Raw genomic sequence first — 21414 nt, 5'->3', positions numbered from 1 at the left:
TGGTTTATTTTTTTAACAACGGTACAGGATCTGCTTAAAATTATATATAATTCTGTACTGAGTATTAGTTACGCAATATTTAACTATAATGAGCCTACTAGAGAAGGCACGTTAGATGTTCAGTAAGTAAAATGATTCTATAAACCTTATTCATCTATACAGGACTCCACATACTTATATTCTGTATATAAATTAGACAGCCAGATCTGACAAAATCTTTATAACTGGTATGACTGAAATTCACAGTAATACCTTAATTAGTTTATGAAGTACAGTAATCCCTCCTCCATCGCGGGGGTTGCGTTCCAGAGCCACCCGCGAAATAAGAAAATCCGCGAAGTAGAAACCATATGTTTATATGGTTATTTTTATATTGTCATGCTTGGGTCACAGATTTGCGCAGAAACACAGGAGGTTGTAGAGAGACAGGAACGTTATTCAAACACTGCAAACAAACATTTGTCTCTTTTTCAAAAGTTTAAACTGTGCTCCATGACAAGACAGAGATGACAGTTCTGTCTCACAATTAAAAGAATGCAAACATATCTTCCTCTTCAAAGGAAACAGAGAGGAAAGCAAACAAATCAATAGGGCTGTTTGGCTCTTAAGTATGCGAAGCACCGCGGCACAAAGCTGTTGAAGGCGGCAGCTCACACCCCCTCCGTCAGGAGCAGGGAGAGAGAGAAAGAGAGAGACACACAGAGAAAAACAAAGTCAAAAATCAATACGTGCCCTTTGAGCTTTTAAGTATGTGAAGCACCGTGCAGCATGTCGCTTCACTAAGCAGCTGCACAGAAGGTAGCAACGTGAAGATAATCTTTCAGCATTTTTAGACGAGCGTCCGTATCGTCTAGGTGTGCGAACAGCCCCCCTGCTCAATCCCCCTACGTCAGGATCAGAGAAAGGCAGCGCAAGAGAGAGAGAGAGAAAGTAAGTTGGGTTTCTTCTCAGCCATCTGCCAATAGCGTCCCTTGTATGAAATCAACTGGGCAAACCAACTGAGGAAGCATGTACCAGAAATTAAAAGACCCATTGTCCGCAGAAATCTGCGAACCAGCAAAAAATCCGCGATATATATTACAATATGCTTACATATAAAATCTGCGATAGAGTGAAGCCGCGAAAGGCGAAGCGCGATATAGCGAGGGATCACTGTATGTTGTGCTATTGTGGCAAAATGTTGTAATACATTCAAAATGTTAAAATATATCCATCCATCCATCCATCCATTTTCCAACCCGCTGAATCCGAACACAGGGTCACGGGGGTCTGCTGGAGCCAATCCCAGCCAACACAGGGCACAAGGCAGGGAACCAATCGTGGGCAGGGTGCCAACCCACCGCAGGACACACACAAACACCAAGCACACACTAGGGCCAATTTAGAATCGCCAATCCACCTAACCTGCATGTCTTTGGACTGTGGGAGGAAACCGGAGCGCCCGGAGGAAACCCACGCAGACACGGGGAGAACATGCAAACTCCACGCAGGGAGGACCCAGGAATCGAACCCAGGTCTCCAGGTGTCCCAACTGCGAGGCAGCAACGCTACCCACTGCGCCACCGTGCCGCCCTGTTAAAATATATATTTACCTGAATAGCTTATGGTAATGATATGAAATTTGTTTATCAAATAGGAATTTTCACTTGTACCCCTTATTAGCATTAGGCAGGTATGATAATAGATGCAGTGATAATATACAGGGTGAGCCAAAATGAAGTACCACATTTTTCAAGGTAATTGTGCATTGTAGAGGCAGCCAAGTGGGTTGGGGTGGGAGTCCTTTGATAGGTGATCCCTTGTAGTTTTCAGTCGGCAACATGCCTTGGTTCGGTGCGCACTGTACTTTTGCTGTCGAAGCGTTCTTCAAAAACAACAAATCCATCATCACTACGCAAAGCGCATTCCGAACACACTTCCTCCTAACGGTGACGTCCCAAATTGGAAAACAATTCTTCAGTGAGTGGTTGAATTTAGACAGACAGGCATAACATTGAACAGAAAATCTCCAGGTCGTTCTCGGACTGTACAAACACCGGAAAACATCTAAGCTGTAAGGGCATCAATTTTGCAGTCCTCTAGATGTTCAGCGCGCAAACCTGCTTCTGCCTTAAGAATTTCCAACATGTCATTGAGGAGGATTTTGCATGAGGACCTTAATTTCCATCCATACATACAATACAAATGATGGTAGTGCAGGAACTCACTGAGAGAGACTGAGAGAGCCATAGAGAGTTGGGTGTGAACATTCTGCAAACCGTTCATTGAGATGCCATCGTCATGTGCAGCGGCGAGGCACATTTCCATTCGAATGGTTGTGTAAATAAGCAAAACGTTCACTGTTGGTCTGAAACCAACCCTTATGAGCTTCATCGGAGACCCCTGCACAGTGAGCATGTTACATTTTGCTGCATCATTGCAGAATTTTGCATTGTAGGCCTATACTTTTTTTAGGACAGTGGAGCAATGGTCACCGTAATTTCAGAACGTTACATTGAAATGCTAGAGAATTTTTTGCAGCCCCAACTGGAAGAAATGGATGTGGTGGATGCATGGTTTCAACAGGAAGATCAACAGGAGATCCATACAAGTTGTTTGGGAGATGTTCTTCCCTGTGCAGCGATGTCAGGTGGCCTCCATTTTCGCCTGATCTTGCTCCGTGTGATTTCTTCTATCGCAAGTCGAAGGTATACACACATTGACCTCTATTTCCCTTGAAACGAGGCCAAACGAGTCATGCGAGCGTTCAGAAATCGTCTCAAAGAGGGTGTCGCTAATGATGGCCACTACCTTGAAGACATCATTTATAAAACACAGTGAAAAAAATCTAGTTTGTATACTCTTTCTTGTGTCACAATCAAATGTATTTTTTCTTGTAGTGTTTTTGTAGAATGAGAAAGAAGAAAAAACATTATTAACTTTAATGATTATAAGTATCCATCCATCCATTATCCAACCTGCTATATCCTAACTACAGGGTCACGGAGTTCTGCTGGAGCCAATCCCTGCCAACACAGGGCGCAAGGCAGGAAGCAGACCCAGGGCAGGACACCAGCCCACTACAGATGATTATTATAAGTATTTAACTCACAAATATCAATGACTGTATTTTGTATTAATCATGCGGCAGAGAGCTATATGATTTATTACTTCTATATGAATTTGTTCTTCATTTAGGTAGAAAAAGAATTAAGCTTGTGCGCAGAATTATATGATTAACTTACATTCTTTTATATGAAAATGCTGACCTCTTGATACTAACAGAACACCCTGTGATATTATAAATTAATGTGATTGTTTCTTTACTCTTGTTTAAAAATATAAGAAAACATGTCACTTATGAATTAATAAATAAGGATTATTAATCTAACCAAACAATTATAATGTAATGAAGATATTAAAACTAGAAGAACGTAATCTCTTTATAACTAATGTAATGAACTATAAGAAACTGCTTAAACTGGTCTTGTGTGGGTATACTGAGAAGGGCGTATTCCTTAGGAATGCGAGTGCCTGATAACTCGTTATTTTGGTATACTCCTGTATGTAATAAATTATGATGTAACCGTAACTTACAGCAATCTAGGTATGACCTCAACAATGAACTGCTATGTTTTTTCTCTCTTTGTCAAATGAACAAGCTAGGTGATAAAAAAAGAGAATTTTTTTTCTTTTGGGAGCATTCTGTTTGAACCCAAATCAGTTAACTGAACTGGACTGGGTTAGGGTTAGGGGTAGGGGGGCAGTGTCTCAGTTTTTTTAATTCACCAAGAATAAAGAAATTGATTTTTATTTTTAAATTGGTGTTTTTCCCGTTGCTTTTGACACCAAGGGAGGCATATCTACCAGGTTTAGTAATTTCTCAATGTGCTCTTTCTACCTCCTAACAACATCCCCAATTAATGTCAGAGCTGAGAACAGTGTGGATGACATCCTACTTATTTTCCCTGAGTCATCAAATGGTTTGCCAGAATCTGTTCATGGCCATTCCAAAAGTCATTATGCATGGCCTCACCAACCACAACGTACAGATAAGCCTTAACTTCAGCCACTGCCACAGCTGCCATTTTTTTGGCTCGCCAGTAACTCTCAGTCATATGTGGAGTAGGGTTGCATGCTATAATGGTACTGAAAAAGTACTGAAAAACCTAATTTTTAAAATGGTATGATGCCAGCATTATGGGAACTTCAGTACCAGATATATAAAATAGCTTTGAAAGACCTTGTACTAAGTTCTTGGTTCTTCCTGCTCTCTGATACACCGTAACACTCACAAGGGAAAAATCCTCCCCACCCCTTCCAATGCACTAGAGCAGTGTTTCTTAAACTAAGGGTTATCACATGATTGTGTAATAAAAGTAATGAAATTACACCTTTGAGTGTTATACTGTAGATTTTAAATAACACATGTCAAATGGATTACACTTCATCACACATATCTGTTATAAGCAACAGCACTACTGGCTTCCTACATCTCAATTCAGTCTAATTAGTCTATTTTATTTTCCATTTTCTCAGGTTTTGAAATCAGCTTTTTAAATCGGTTTCTGTAAGAGCATCACCATAGGATTGTTTCAAAACCCCTTTAATGGGAACAGGCAAGTTAAGTGACTTTCCCAGGAAAATGAACTGACAGTCTTGTGCATCACTCGTCAACATCTTAGACACTAGCAACAATGATGAATTTTTATGCCCTTCAAGCAACCTGTTTTTGCTCTTGTATGAATTTTTGTTATATTTTCTGTTTTGTGAACAAATACCCTCTTCATTTTGGATTGCCAGAGTTTTTTCATGGTTTCTGTCTCTTGAGAGGCATTTTAAACTTTTAGAGCCAACTCTTCCATTTTAGTCCTGCTTAGGCCAAAGCCTGCAGGTAGCAGTTTGAGAACTATCTGGGCTCGAGTGAGCATCTTCTGGACTGGCCAGTTAAGGTCCTGGACTACTTTAGTGTCTTTATGAGGCCTCACACATCCTTTCACTGAGTTGAATATTCCAATTTATAAAAGTAACATTATAAAATTGTATGATATGTGAATACTTAAATGCTCTGTATGTATACGTATTTCTATATACATGTTGCATAGTGTTTCTGTTGCACTTGAAGATTGTAAATGGAAAATGCATTACACTGTATATAAATAAATTCAAACTGAACATTACATTGAATTAGCCATTTATTTCAAAGCCAGCAATTTCTGGAAGTTGGTCTTGCAGTAAGAGGGTTTGTACTTGATGAGTACTATCAAATTATTATACTGCCGTAGCTCTGGTGTTATCATGGGCATCCAATAAATTCTCTACACTACTCAAAAATTAGGTTTTTATTAAGTGCAGTAAAGCCTGTGGGATGAACCAGACAACTCTTTACTGTCCTAGCTTATTTATTTTGTAAAGACTTAAATGTCTCAGGTATTGTAATAATTTATCCATATTTTATTCACAGCATTATGCACCTACATTTAAGATATTCTTTCCTTTTCTAATTGATTAATGCTGATGCTATGAATGAAATTTCTCATATGAGCAAAAAAATTGATTTATGAAACCCTAAGAATTCAATTTAAATGTGCAACTGTAAAGACACAGTCAACACCAAAGTGGGTAATAAGGCATTCGGTGTATAATATATGGACTGTGCAAGTCAACCTACTGTGCATCACATTAAATGAATGAATTCCATATGTGTGCAGTAGAGGCACATTGGTCAGTTCTGTTCAAAGAAATCAAATTATGCTGCCCACTTTCAAACACACATTTGGACATATTCATTTTTCAAACGTAATTTCTTTTTTATTTAATATAACTTGCCTCTCAGCTGTTGCTACAATATGCAGCTAAATTATTAAATGTTTAGTCAGATTGCTCCTGGAGATAGAATATAAATGTTGTTTTGAATAAGCTACAGTTCCCTTTGTTTTTTTTTATCCCTAGAGGTCACAAATCAATCTGTTATAGATGCAATTATAATTTTTATAAATCACAGACTACCTCTTGGCTAATCAGGTCCCTTAATTCACAAATCTTTGAAGACATTGCTGCATTTTATTTTTAGGCTAATTGTCTTTTTGTAAATTTGATTGACAGGAAAAGCAGAAAGCATCATTTTCTCTTTTCTGTGAAGGAATATAAATTTCTGACATACTTTTACAAGGTATGTGCCATACTGTTTTGTTTTTTTTGTTGTTAGGAGAGAGTGCAGGTCTTTGCCTTGACTATCAGGTATGGTGGCTTCCCCACTTTTCCACCTCCCAACTAGTATAAAGCTCACTCCTTCCAGATAATGGCCTCTCACCAGTGAGCTTTTGCCCATCTCAAAGCCCTCCTATCATCTAAATGTTAAACTTTCATTCAGCAGCCTTTCAGGAATTAATAATGAGGAGTATTAAGGAAAATATTGAGCGACACATACAGTAGCAAGAACAGGAGTTTTAGGGAACAGTCAGCATGGCTTCAGATGGAGGAGGAAGTGTTTTACTAATGGGTTGAAATTCTATGAGGAAGCAACAAAGGGATATAATCAGAACAGTGCATATGGTATTATTTATTTTGGTTTTCAGAAGGCCTTGATAAGACCCCTTATGTAATGCCGGACATCAAACTGAAAGAAGTGGGATTTCAGGGAGTAGTATGTAGCTGTGTGCAGAATTGGTTAAAATACAGACAGCAGAGGGTTATGGTCTAAAGAATCTTATCAGAATGGTAAGAGTGGTGTCTATAAGGGGTTAGGGTTAGGGTTATATACCTGATTTGGAAAGGAATATAAGTAAGAAGATCCTTAAGTTTGCAGATGATACCAAGAGAGGTGTATTGGCAAATAATGACCATTGAATCTTAACAGAGAGACCTGGATAATATACAGGCTTGGATGGATTTGAGGCAAATTAAATATGTCGTCTGAAAATTGAAAGTACTACTTATGAGAAGGACTTGGGAGTTGACTCGTTACTCTTCCACGCAGTGTTCAGAAACGATTAAGAAGGCAGTCAGAATGTTAGGTTATATAGCACAATGTGTAGAGTACAAGTCCAAGGAGGTTATGTTTTAGCTTTATAACGTAATAGTTAGGCTGCACCTCAAGTACTATGTGCAATTTTGGTCTCTAGATTTCAAAAAGACATAGCAATGGTAGAGAAATCCAGAGAAACACAAAAGTATGACCTGGGTAATTCGATTTGCCCCTTTATTCATTTTAATACTGTCATATTCTAAGACTTAATATCCTGCTTTGTGTGCCCTGGGAGGAATAAATGAATGAAGAAAAATGACAAAAGCCTCCTATGGTGGTGCAGTAGTAAGCAGACTCAGTAGAGTGAATTCTGTAAATTCTCTTCAAAAAAGGAAGATGGAAATTGAAAAAGTAAGTAAATACTCCTTTCTGCTCACAACACAAGATTTGTGAACATCGCTGTGTAAAAGCAAATGCATGTTTTAATCATTACAGTTCCACACAAAGTAAATACTCTTTATATGGAAAATCACATTTTTAAGGGGTCTGCTCAATACACAAAGCATATACATCCCGAAAATGCCGGACAGTTTTAGAAAAAAGTAATTCTCAGGCTAAGGCTCTTCAAGTCCTCAACAACTACATCTTTCGTAATGTAAAGTGATAACTAGTAAATCGAAAATATCAATTCTGATTTTCAATGTTACAAAAGTTGAAATATCTAGTTTTTGGAATCAGAACTTCATAAGGCACTTTTCCTGCTTATTAGGTTTTACTTTTTAGACTTTTATACTACATGCGATACTTCAGACCCACAAGTGTTGAACTCAAGCCTACTGATAGCTGTATGTTTTCCATGTACACCCCAGCACTCATACCAGTTAAATGAGCTCAATCTAAATATTGAAAGAGTGTGTTGAATACAGCTTATAGAGAAGTAGATGCCAGTATCACTTCTGCAACCATTTAAAGCAAGATGATAACATGACAGTTAAAGAACACCTAAATGAACAGCCACGGTTAAGAACATTTGGATGAGACATGCAAGGAAACTTACTTCCTCTTTTGTATCCAGTTCCTCATTTTCTAGCTGCTCTTCATCAATTTCATCTTCCAGATTTCCATCTATGTGCAAACAAAATGAAAGGTAACATGGAAACTGACAATCATATTTTGTACAAAATGCTTTTGTGACATCCTAACAAAACCTTGGCTTATCGATGAAACAAAATTTCCATTCCCTTAACTACCAATATCTGTAGTATTAAGAAGGTAAAAACAGCAAAAACGTTTTGATGGGAACAAACTATTCAGTCCAACATACGTTTTCATTCTTACTTACATTTTTCAAATACCGTATGTCATCAGGTTGAGAGCTGACGTACCCCAAAGCACTTCCATCTACTATAAATAGTGAAAGTTTTGCTACACGATTGCGAGACATGGGCGCCATCCAGTGACCTGTGGACGAACACTAGACTCCTTTGGTAATGTGTCTCTTCACAGAATCCTTGGGTACTGCTGGTTTAACTGTGTGTCTAATGAGCGGTTGCTCATGGAGTCCAGAATGAGGCACATTACCTGCATTGGGAGGGTGTGGTGCGATACCCTGCAGGTGATTCGACTCACAGGATCCTCATTGTTGAGGACCTAAGCAGCTGGACCAGGTCAAGAGGATGCCCACATAACACCTGACACCTGTCATAGGGAGATAGATAGGCATTTCCGTGGGTGGGACTGGACTGGACTGTATATCTGCTTGGGGGGGTTGCCAAACTGTGACAAGCTGTGGTTGGTGCAGCAACACTCTGTATCAGTGCATGCTCACCAAACTGACCTGACCTGACCTTACACGAAAGATTTTTTCTTTTCTTATTAAAATTACTTTATTTGTATTTTCATTGAGCCTTTTTTTCTTTTTTCTATTATAGTCACCATTGTGTGGTTGTTTTCCATGGCCACAGACATATAGTATAGAGTAACAATGCACATTGCCAGTATGTCATACCATGTCATTTTATATGGGCATGGTATTTGACATTACCTTGCTGTGCTTATAAAAGATGGTGGGGCAAAACAGTTGTCCAATTTTGAGGATTAAAATAAAACCTACAGCAGTTTAATTCTTTGATTTTTGTTAGGGGAAGCTTTAGTAGTACCACCTTTTGCTCTTGATCTGTATGACTTTGACTTTTTCCTCGTGTTTTGGGTTTGATTGTTAGCTGCTTCTGTCCTTTTTGGTTCAAATTTTGAAAACTGTTCTCCAGGCGCTGTCAATAATAAACTAGAGCTTCGGTACTGACCTTGCTTTTTGCCAAGAGTCTTTCACCTTAAGTCAGTTCTGTGCTTTTTGTTCTGTTCTAAATTATTTTTAAATTCTGGTATGGTTTTGCTTTCTTGTTCTTGGTCACACTTAAGGTTTCATTCATATTTTTGTTCATGATAATGTTTTAAAGATTTAGACCGAAAACTAATAATAATAATTCATTACATTTATATAGCATTTTTCTCAGTACTCAAAGCACTATCCACACAGGGAGGAACCGGGAAGCGAACCCACAATCTTCCACAGTCTCCTTACTGCAAAGCAGTACTACCACTGCGCCACCTGTGAGGACAGGTGAGGACTAATTCCAAACACTAAATCGTTTGTGTATTAGTTTCTTATTTGGTATGTACCGAGCACATCTCTCCAGTTCTGATGTCACTACACTGGTTACCTGTGTCATTTAGAATTGAATTTAAAATACTGCTTATGGTTTGCAAAGCCTTAAATCATCTCGTTCCATCCTATATTTCTGAATGCCTTTCCCCTTACACTCCAAATCGTAACCTTAGATCTTCAAATGAGGGTCTGCTTATAATCTAATATAATATAATTAGCTAAACTTAAAAGAAGTGGTGAGGCGGCCTTCTGCTGTTATGCACTTAAAATTTGGAATAGCTTACCAATCAAAATTCGCCAGGCTAATACAGTGCAGCACTTTAAAAAACTGCTAAAAACTCATTATTTGAACATGGTTTTCTCATAGCTTCATTTTAGTTTAATCCTGATATTCTGTAAATGCATTTAATTATCATTATCATTCCTGGTGGCTCCGTAATCCGTACTAACTTCTACTTTCTCTGCTGTTCTTTTTCCAGTTTTCTGTGGTGGCGATCTGTGTCATCACCACCCGATCAAAGCACCATGCAGTCCCTACATTGATGGATTGAAGGCCAGAGGTCCACCATCATCATCATGTTTTTCCATAGAAGCCTGAAAACTATGAGGACTAATTGAGATCATTGATGTTAGGTAGAATGCCTAGAGGGGCCAGGGTGGTCTCATGGCCTCGGAACCCCTGCAGATTTTGTTTTTTTCTCCAGCCATCTGGAGTTTTTTTTTTGTTTTTTTCTGTCCTCCCTGGCCATAGGACCTTACTTGTATTCTATGTTTATTTTTTATATTTTGTCTTGTTTCTCTTTCTTCATCCTGTAAAGCACTTTGAGCTACATCATTTGTATGAAAATATGCTATATAGATAAATATTGTTGCTGTTGTTGTTATTTCTACAACTCTGTGATGGCCAGTGCAATATTCTACATTGTGGTATGCTGGGCTGGTAACATCACTTCAAGTGAGGCCCACCAAATAAACAAGCTAATTAAAAGGGCAAGCTTAGTTACGGGACACAATATGGACCCCCGAAGGTAGGGCTGAAGGAGAGAACTACAACAGAACTGAGTGCCATTGGTGCCAACAACACTGCACATCCTCCCTCTGACACACTAACACTGAGTACCTTCAGCCAACAATTATTCTGCAGAAATGTGTCAGGAAACACTGTGAGGACTCCTTTATACCAACAGCAATACACCTACATAATGCCACAAAGTGACTGTGACTGCCAATCAGAAGTTTTCTTTCTTTTGAATTTTCTTGCTTTTTATTTATTCTGGTGTTTTTTCAGACCATAGTGTGTGTGTATGTGTGTATTTATTTATCTACCTATTTATGTATTTCTTTATTTAAAGTGCTCCTGTAAAAAGCCAAATTTGTTCCCTTGGGACAAATAAAATTCTCTATATTTCTTTATTTCTAGTTCTGTGCTATTCTGTTCTGAAAGTACCCTGTGTTCATTTTTCCTCCTTTTACTCGTGTTTGTGGATATTCCTTTTGTTAATGATATAATAAATGAATTGCTTTTCTTAATTGGCTTATTTTGCTTTTTCTTGCTCATTTACCTTTGGTAGGATTTTTCAGAGTTTTTCCCATTGTCTGCCAGTTGTTTATCAATAATTGTCTCTGCCAGTGTCTGCTTACTGTACATGAAGTCCTTCTGTTGAACCCTGCTGTTGACCTGAACTACCCACAGCCGCATGCATTGTACAACCTGCTAAAATAACTTCTTTTTGATTAGATTAGAATTTCTCAAAAAATATTTATGTATTGACTGTGTTGTTCATTATAATGTGCTATTTTCCCATTGTTACCTGAAACCTCCCTGCACTGTGAGTAATGCACCTTTAAATTATTACACACTGCTTGTCAGTGGCCTCTATAACTAAAAGTTAATTCCATTTGGTTTCCTCCAGACATTGTTGTATTGGCTTAAATTTGCCTTAAGAAAATGATTCAGTTAACAGTTTTACTTTTTGTGTGTATGCTCACTAAGATGACTGCTTCCAGCAGATCATTAATGCATTTTGGCATTTCCAATTTTCATTGCAATTGTTGTTCTCATTTGTTGTTAATACTTATGATTAGCACAGTTGTCTGTTTTTGTACAGATGTTATCCTCATCTGCTCTTGGTGTTTACTTCTTTTAGAGTAAATTTAATGATTTAGTTTCCAATGATTCATACTTTAAAATGATTGCTTGCTAATGGTTAATTAATCTCTGGATCCTTAATTCTGCCTTAATTGTGGCAAAATATAAAATTTAAACAAGGGTTACATATTGTTAGTATTTTGACTGAGCACTGTGTTCTAATTTACAATTTATAAATTAAGCGTTACTATTACCAATGAATTTTCTTTTAAAACATTTTTCTGTTATTACTACATATCAAGCCCTAAAGAAAACAAGGGCTAATCCAAAGAATTGAAAAATAATAAATGGAAGAACATGAACTGGGAAACTTTATATCTCCAAAGCCGACAAAAAGCTACATGGAAAAACATGTCAGCACCACGAATTGCAAGCAGTGGTGGTAGGAAAATAATCCCAACCTTAATGTCAGCAAAACTAAGATGCTAGTTATAGACTTCAGAAAGCATATCATACTGAAATGTACATTGGAGTAGGTGCTGTTAAGAGGATTAAGTAGCTTTAAATTTGGCTATCACCGAAGTGGGCACAACACATTTCATCTCTTGTCAAATAGGCTCAGCAGTACATCTACTTCCACAGATGTGTGAGGACAACTTGTATTTCTCCACCTGTTCTCACAAACCTTTACCAGTGCACAGTCACTTCCTGGTATGGTACTGACTCCGTTTTCTTTCACTGAACTGATTCTGCAAACACCGTTCAAGATCCAGATCTCAGATTTAAGGTTCTCCATTCATTGCAATGCCTCTGAAGGTTCCCTCGTCTTTTGCCTGCACAGTTTTACCACCAGTCCTGCTTCACATGGCTCATCTGGAGTCAGTGGCCACTCAATCTGCCACACTTTATTTCCAGTCTCATGACTCAGAATCTCTACTGGTATCCACGCACCTAGGCCAGTGGACCTTAGGAGACGGACAAGCATTGGTGGAGCTGCTGAGATCTCAGCTGCCCATCTCAGAGAGTCAAGCAGGTCCATTGAAGTCTCCGTGGAACTCAGTACTTTGCTAAATTAGAGAACAGATCTTATCCTCCTCCCACTTCTACCACCAATGTAGTGCTGATACAGAGTGACAAAGTGAACTCTTTGCTCTTTATATGGCTCTATAAGGTGACTTGCTGTCTTTAAAAGGACTGCTCACCATTGTCACACTAGATGGAATTCTGTTTAAGACACTGCAAGCATGTTTTTTTTTTTAACATTTTATTAATTTTATTAGAATCAAACAACAATCCATACAAGCAAGTCAAGTTTAACAAAACTAAGTTCAAAACAAATCATTCCCCATCCACGAGAAAGAGAACCAGGCCAGCAGAGCAAAACTTTAACAATAGTAAAAGTATGTAAATAAGTAAATGAATAGAAATAAATAGAATAAAAAAGAGGGGAGAGAATCCGCCTCCTCAACTTAAATGCTGATTCTAAAATGTTATTGATTAGATCCTGCCAAGGCATGTTGTTTTTATAGGTGCACCTGCTGTTGGTTTTGAAGTTGCTCATTAGCATGAAGGAATGCCAGCTCATACTATGGGAGAGACGCATCCCTAGTTGACGCAACTTGTCAGCCTTGTTACACTATGCATTTATATTTGGTGAAATCGAAATGCCTTAAATTACACATGGGCCAGACTAAACTACCCTCCATATTACATCTCTAACATGTCGAGTTATTTTCTAACTAAAACATAAACTGAACTGTTGATGATAATATAAGTCCCAAAATTCATAATTTAGCTCAATTTTTGACCTGGGTTTTATTTTTCCCCTATCTTTCTTTACCATATATACTCGCATATAGGTCGGGTCTTGAAACCCAAAAATCGATCATAAAATCAGACCCCGTCTTATATGCCTATTCAAAAATGCGACCCTTAATTTTTTTTTGTTTACATCTTCTTGCTTCCTCCAATCTCGTATCAGTTTCTCAGACACATCGAATTTTGTTGCAGCAGTGCAGTTACCAATTCTTTCAGCACTTTAACGACTTTTAATTTAAAACCAGCTTCATATTTTCTTCTGATCGAACGCTCCATCGTAGAAAAGGGATGATCTTACGATAAAGGTGTATGAGGGTGTGAGATACAAAAAACACAAAACAGTGCAAACGTCACTTCGGAATAGGTTACCGTGTGGTCATGTAGGCACAATACATAGAAAAAAGGCAGTGTGCTCCGTGGTTACTCTTTCAGGTGGGCATTAGCATATCGTAATCTCTTGAAACAATAGCATGAGTTTTCTGCATTTGACTTATACGACCAACATTATAAAATACCGGAAATTATATGGTAAAATCAAGCCCTGACTTATACGCTGGAGAATACACGGTAGTATACACGGTAATTGTAACGCCTTTAGTTGGTAACTGCCTTTCACATGAAATCATTTACAACTCTTCTTTCAACTGAATAGCTTCAAGCGAATAAGAGGTAATGATCTACTGATGTCAATATTTGGGATTTGAGCTTTCTCATGTCATGCCTTCTCTCACCTCTCCATGAGTTAGCTTTTCTTGCTCTATTTAACTATAAGAAGAGCACCATTGTTGTAGTCATGTTTTTGGTAGTGGCATTGTCTAAGTTTATGATTTAAAACTTTTCTTCTGCTATTAACTATACGAGGGTGAAAAACTGTGTAATCAGATGAACCAGTTGAGTTTAATGGAGAAACATATTTGTAATGGGGTCCTAAAGACCTAGTAAGCACCTTGAGAAATGGAGCTTAACATTTCTGTAGGACATCTATATTAGCAATATGAATATTAAGCATTCTGTAGTAGCAAATGAGAATGCCAAACCTAATGTCCATTCTAAATCATAATAATACCTAACTAAAATCTTTGACATGGTTAATTTTTTCTCATTCTTCCCTAAGAATAAATCTTCATTGGCTTCATTGTACCTCTTTTTGCCTGTGACAGCGCAAATAAATTTTCTCATTTTATATGGACGTTTGACAACCAAGCACTGGGTATTCATCTGCTTTTAGTTGTCTTTTCTCCGCTTTTAATCGGAAAATAACATCTCAGAAACCTGTAAGATGTAATCATAATGTATAGAAATATTCTATAGCAATTCTTACTGTAAAAGAAAGAAAGTTGAAATATGCAATGTTTAGTAGTCATTCATTTCTTATGTGGGATGGCCAAAATTACCAAATACAGGGTCAAGTGGACTATTTAGTTAAAGTCTGATATTTCAGGAGCTGTGCCTTGGTATAAGTTTCTGTTTTAATGATGAATTAATAAAAATTTGAGTCTTACCTGTGTACATCACATTAGTGCTTCATAATGTATGGCCACCTGTCACTGTTCAGAAGCCAGTCAGATACACAGCTGTGATGCCTTCTATACAAATTATTTTTGCCTGCAGCACTAACTACTGTACATTAATTGTTCTTTGTATTCCTAACTCAGGTATTCTAATGTGATGTGCTTTTCAGCTGTAGAATTGACATCTTTTAGCTGCCTTCCTCCTATCCTTGTCTTTCTAAACATCAACCATCACTTTTAGTCATCATTATATACTGCTCAAAAAATGAAGGGAGCACTTAATTACCATAGTCTAACACCAAGTAAGTTAAGCTTCAGGGATATCAGTCTGTCCAGTTAGGGATTATAAGCGATAGTGAATTAACTTCACTTGCTTTGGTGCAAATGAAAGTGACAACAGGTGACCTAGAGAGACAATAGCAAGATACCCCCAAAAAATGGAATGGTTTTGCAGGTGGTGGCCACAAATATAATTGCTCTTTCCTTATCCTTCCTGACTGATTCTTCTTCTTTGTGTTTTGCTAGTGCGCTTGACACTACAGGTAGCATGAGGTGGTACCTGCAGCCAATTCAGGTTGCACAGGTAGTCCAGCACCTACAGGATAGCACATCCATACGTGCTGTTGGAAGGTTTGCTGTGCCTCCCAGCACAGTCTCAAGAACATGGACGAGATACTAGCAGACATCTAGTATCTCCTTCAGAAGAACCTGCATCAGGTTATGTTAATTTTTAAAATATGCAATGTGCTCTCTGCACACGTGACACACATTTTGTTATGTCCAGTAGGGTTTTTTAGGAGACTTTTCAAATGTGCATGGTTCATTGTAAACAGAAGCTTGCTGTCTTTTGGACCAGGTTAGTAAGACCACCTATGATATTTGCAGCTCAAATTTGCTGCCCTTACTTTGACTACACCCTTCATGAGGCGTTGCATTGGTTTAGCAATGTGATACTCAGAGAGCCATCTAATCATTCCCAACTAGCTTTAAGCACAATCCACTCATGACTGGCTCCAGGTGCATTTATTGAATGTCTGGCTCCAGTGAGACTACTACCAACCAAACCACTGAAGCCACACTTCTCTCTACCACACTGAATGAACTTCCAGCCTCCCTGTAAAAGTTATGTGGAAGAAATGTAATAGAAAAACAAAACAAAATTTTTATTTGGCCATTGGTCAGAGAGGTCCTGAAACCTCCCCCTTATATAGCAGATGACCACTTGTCAAAACAGTGGGCTGTACAGAACTTTTGAAAGACTATTGTAATTGTAGTGATCATGCAACTACAAATGCATAAAGGCCTTGTTGCTTCCCATAAAGCTACATTATTATTAAAGGTTTACAATATTTGTGGAAAAGAGACTATTGGTGACCAACCGCATGAGAGGGCATCAAGAGTGAGCTGAAAAAACAATGACATTTGTTAATGGACATGATACCAACCAAAGTAAACAACCTACACTCTGGACAACTTCATTATGGCAAAGCACTTATAAAAGGGCCACTAAAAGACATTATGTGTGAACTTTCTAAGAACTGATGGACTATTGTCCATAGATTAACTGGTCATGATAATGATTAATATATTAATATTCTGTGCAACCTATTGGACAAGTACATTTTTGCATAATTGTGTACACTGAAATGGCAGACACAAATTAATACTCATTGGGGACATTGCCACAGTGAAACTGAGAGAAGCAGCACTAACAAGATAACTGTTACCAAACTACAAGTAAGCCCCAAAGAAAAAGAATGAAAAGAGCCAATACCATGCTATCTATCTATACCGTGTCTCCCCTGGCTTTATTATATACTAGCAAAAGAAAAGTAAACATTTTTAAACTGAGGGAAAATATACAAATAATTATTTGTTAAGGATCTGTTTGTATAGCACGTTGTCAGTTCGGCCCTCTGGTTGTAATATGACCAAGCTGTGCACTGAGCTTACTCTTGAGCATGCAATGTATAGTTGGCCATGTGAAAAGCAATCTTGTCTCAAATCAATGCCAACCTTTTGTAGGGTCTGTCCCTGAGACTTATTAATTGTCATTGTGAAGCAGAGCCTTACTGGAAATTGGAGGCGTTTGAATTGAAATGGGAGATCAGAGGGTATAACGGGGATGCGAGGAATAAAAACTCTCTCCCCCTGAGCCACTGCCAGTAAAAGTAGTTGCCTCAATTAGGTTCTTTTGCAGACACGTGACCTGAAGTCTCGTGCCGTTACAAAGTTTTGGTGGCTGTACGCAAATCCACAATCGGCTTTTTGAGCCAAACCTGTTGTTTTCGTGTGAGCCGCTTTTTATTATTGGGATCATACCTAGAAACAGAAGCTCTATTAACTTATGGATTTGCATGCAAATATTTAGCGGCAGCGTCTCTATGAACTTGTGGATTTGCCTGCAAGTATTTAGCGACAGCGTGTCTATTAACTTGTGGATTTTTCTGCGAGTCACGAAGTTGTTTCCATCTAGCTGCATTAGAAAATGTACCACGACGTCTGACACGCCTCCTTTTTACTGTTTTCTCACAGCTTGGATTGCTGCTGTCATAATTGGTTTGAGTTTCATGGTTTGTTTCAATTACGTTAGTATTTGCAGGACTTGTTGTGTTGAAGTGACATTCGGCATCTGTCAAGCACTGTAAACATACAACCGGTTTCATCGATAACTTCATATCTAGCATTTGAGAGTTGAAACATTCATAAACATTAAAGTGTCCACTACTCAAATCGTCACCTGTGAATCTAAGATGTTTAAGAGGCATTGGTGATTCTCCAAACGTGTAAAATAGGCAGGCAGCCAACTACGTGGGAGGCGTGGGGATGGGGGACGCAATATAGGCAGGCAGCCAACTACGTGGGAGGCCGGGGGATGCAGGACGCAACCCCGCCTCATACAGCAACCGAGCTGCAAGCTATGGACATCTATATGTATGTAAGTAGGATTCAGTTATGACTGTTATGCGTAGAATTTCGAAATGAAACCTGCTTAACTTTTGTAAGTAAGCTGTAAGGAATGAGCCTTCTACCTACACAGGAAGTTGGAGAATTAGTGATGAGTGAGTCAGTGAGTGAGGGCTTTGCCTTTTATTAGTACAGATTCTTTTGTTAGTTTCCTAAAATATTTAAATGTTCGTTTGAGAAATGTAAAGCTGTAATAGAATTTGTCCATAGGACTTTCATATTAAGTAGATTTGTGACTTTAACACTAGAATCCCTGAAGCCTTACGAAAAAACTCGTAATCCTGGGCCACCTTAAATTACTTCGCACAAAGACATCAGTGTCTTTTGTATTGTAAATGCATTGATCAGCAGAAGCAGCAAGTAGCCTGCTCTCCCACAATAATCCCCCCCCCCCCCCCCCCCCAAATTGCGTAGGAGAGACTCAGAGCTAAAGTCTGTTTATCTGGGTGTGAGGTGCCTGGAGTTGTAGAGGGTAAATAATATATCAGCATTTGGAATACATAAATTTCATGTGTACACGATGAAATGATCTGTGTAAATGTAGCATGAAATGTGAAGCAGGAATTGTTGAACATGTGTTCATATTATTTGTGTTTTTCAAATTTTAGTAATAATTTACAAAATGTAGCCATGAAGTGTATAATATTTGAAGACTGAAGTCCAAAAATCAAATAAACACTTTCACAAATGGTACAAATATAACAAAACAAGTGAGCTTTTATTAACTGTAGAAAAAGAAATTGGGTTAGAACTTCTGACTCGTAATCAAGAAGTTCCTGGTTCGATTCTGGGCGCGTCCATTTTGAGTAGTGAGTTGCTCTTATTGTTACTATTATAGAATAAAAACATACATTTGATTTGAGTCTGTAACAGCCGGGCTTAAATTTATGGCACTTGTAAAAGTTAGCTTTTTTTTTTTTTTTTTTTTAATTTAGTATTATTCTCTCAGTCACGTTCACACTCCCCCCAATTAGGTAATTCTGAATAGTGAGTGATGGACTGTCACCCATTCCAGTTATGAATCCTACCTTTCACCCAAGAACGTCAGAATAGAAGGGAAAATTTTGTGGCCATAATTTTGGAACAAGTGGGTTCAGTAAATGGACTCATTTGACAGGAGGATTTGCCTCCAGCATTTGAGGAAACAGGGCTTTCCAAGTCTCTTTAACCAGTGATATTATAGTAAATTGAAAACACATTGGAATGTGATACATCACACCATTGACACCAAGAAAGGTGGTAGGTGCCATCTCAGTTATTAGGAAAATTTGTCTGGGCATAATGAGATTTTCTTGCGCTTTGATGGAGTGACGGTGAAGAATTCCAAAGTGGAAGTGAATGACACAGAGGTGCATTTTGTACTTCCACAGCAGGAATATGCAAATGTTGAATATGTAGTGCTAAAATCTGTATGGACAGTGCACTGGTAATACAAATCAAAGCATTCCATATAAGCATTACAGTTATTGATTAGAATAGAGTACTAAATCCTTCAAACAGGAGCTAATAAATGACATCTGTGAAATAATTCAACATTTAGAGTAACTATAATAGATGATTTAATGGAATATTGGAAAGCAGCTCACGAGCCACAAAATATGAGGAAAGTGAAGGAGAGAGAAAAGGAAAAATATTTGTTGAAATATCTGGTAACAAAGTAAATGAGCTCCAAATGTGCAAAGCATATAATTATTCAACTTAAAAATACCTATTGAGCGCATCTATCTTGTTTAAAATTGTCCAAAATGTTTCCAGGGCAAGATCCAACCGGAGAACATTACCATAGAGCTCCAGCTTCACTGGGTGACATGTTTTGGGCCTGCACCAAATTAACATCATTTTGGACTAAACTTTTTAAATGCCTCTCAGATAGCTTTGGTGTCACAATCCCTCCTAACCCATTAACAGCTGTGTTTGGTGGGCTCACAGAGGGGCTGAAAGTGGAGGACAAACCAACTGTAATTGCCTTTACTTTACTATTGGCACGGAGACTTATCTTGCTCAACTGGAAGAATCATAACTCACCTCTTTTAAGTCAGTGGGTAACTGATGTCATATACTATTTGAAATTGGAAAAAATCTAATTCTCACTTAGAGGTTCTGTGCAAAACTTTTTCAAAACTTGGCAGGATCTGATCAATAACATTTTAGAATAAGCATTTAAATTGAGGAAGCTGATTCGCTCCCATCTTTTTATTCTATTTATTTTTATTAATTTATTTATTTACATATATTTACTATTATTAAAGTTTTACTCTGCTGGCCTAGCTCTCTTTTTCATGAGTGGGGGTTGATTTGTTTCGAACCTAGTTTTGTTAAACTTGACTTGCTTGTATAGAATTTTATTTGATTCTAATAAAATTAATAAAATGTTAAAAGAAAGTAAATGAGTGAGCCACTCTGCTGGACAAACAGGACAACAACTAGTGAAGACAAGTTCAGAGGAAAATCATATTTTTTAATTTTGCACTCTGTTTCTTTCCTACATGAAATTCTTCCTTAGTTTATCTGCTTCTTTTGAGTGCTTTATTTCTGATGATGAATGCACCTCATATTTTAATGTACTTCAGTCTCCTTTGCAATATTCTGGGTGTGGGGAGATGTAGTGTGCAGTCATTTCACAATGCATTAAGCAATCAGCTAGAGCAAAATAAACAGCAAATGGCTCACAGTTATTTAGAGAACTTCCACAAGCGCAGCATTAGCAGAAGTTTTTAGTGTTTTGTATCAAATTGATTTAGAAAAAAATATTGTAATAATATTTTTACCTTATAGTGTTTTCTAAATAGTCAAGTTAAGATACATTTTTAGGAAAACATTTCCCGATGTTTGAAAGCCATTTAATTCTCATGAAATTAATTGGAATAAAAATGTATTTTTCCAGTGTACACATACTGTGACCACACGCTTCTTGTTAGTGAGCACCGTAGCTATTATTCTAAAGTATTCTAGAGAAGAACATATAGAGAAAGACAAAGTACTTAATGACAAATTTTCTCTGGTGATGGAGGTTTTCTCAATGAGTATGCATAACTTCATGGGTGAATTACCTTTATAGATGTTTTGTTTCCTATTTGACAGTGTATCAACCAATATAAATGCAAATGACCAGTGGGGAAAAATCCTGGCGCTTAAGATTCCCATAAAACTTTTGACTCCTCCAGAATAAGCAGACAAGTACAAGTTATGCCTCTTAATGCCACTGAGGTCTGATTTACAGTATAATGCTTTGGTAAAGAGGCTCAACATGTCCTGCACCATTATTCTCTTAAAGGCTTGCTGCTAAATATTTTGTCTTCTTTATTTTGCTACACTAGTTAGATAAAATTCTGGTGAAGTAAAGCTGTAATTGCAGTTTAATTGTTATTATTTTATATTTAGTGAACTTATGTTTGTCATGAATGTAGTGTAATGTAAA

At 37.7% G+C, this 21414-nt stretch overlaps 1 protein-coding gene across 2 annotated transcripts in view; it reads right to left on the bottom strand.

Annotated features, from left to right (window-relative positions):
- The window catches only part of LOC114668153 (cytosolic carboxypeptidase 4), an 890538-nt gene that overhangs the window by 523286 nt on the left and 345838 nt on the right, over positions 1–21414 (bottom strand). For both annotated transcript variants that reach the window (XM_051920839.1, XM_051920840.1), the window contains one exon: positions 8004–8071. In XM_051920839.1, coding sequence (XP_051776799.1) covers positions 8004–8071 — 68 coding nt within the window. The remainder of the gene's footprint in view (positions 1–8003; positions 8072–21414) is intronic.

The sequence above is a fragment of the Erpetoichthys calabaricus genome, chromosome 17, assembly GCF_900747795.2.
Source record: "Erpetoichthys calabaricus chromosome 17, fErpCal1.3, whole genome shotgun sequence".
NCBI lineage: Eukaryota > Metazoa > Chordata > Cladistia > Polypteriformes > Polypteridae > Erpetoichthys > Erpetoichthys calabaricus.
Note: the sequence above shows the minus strand (reverse complement) of the source record. Positions and strands in the feature narration are given on the sequence as shown.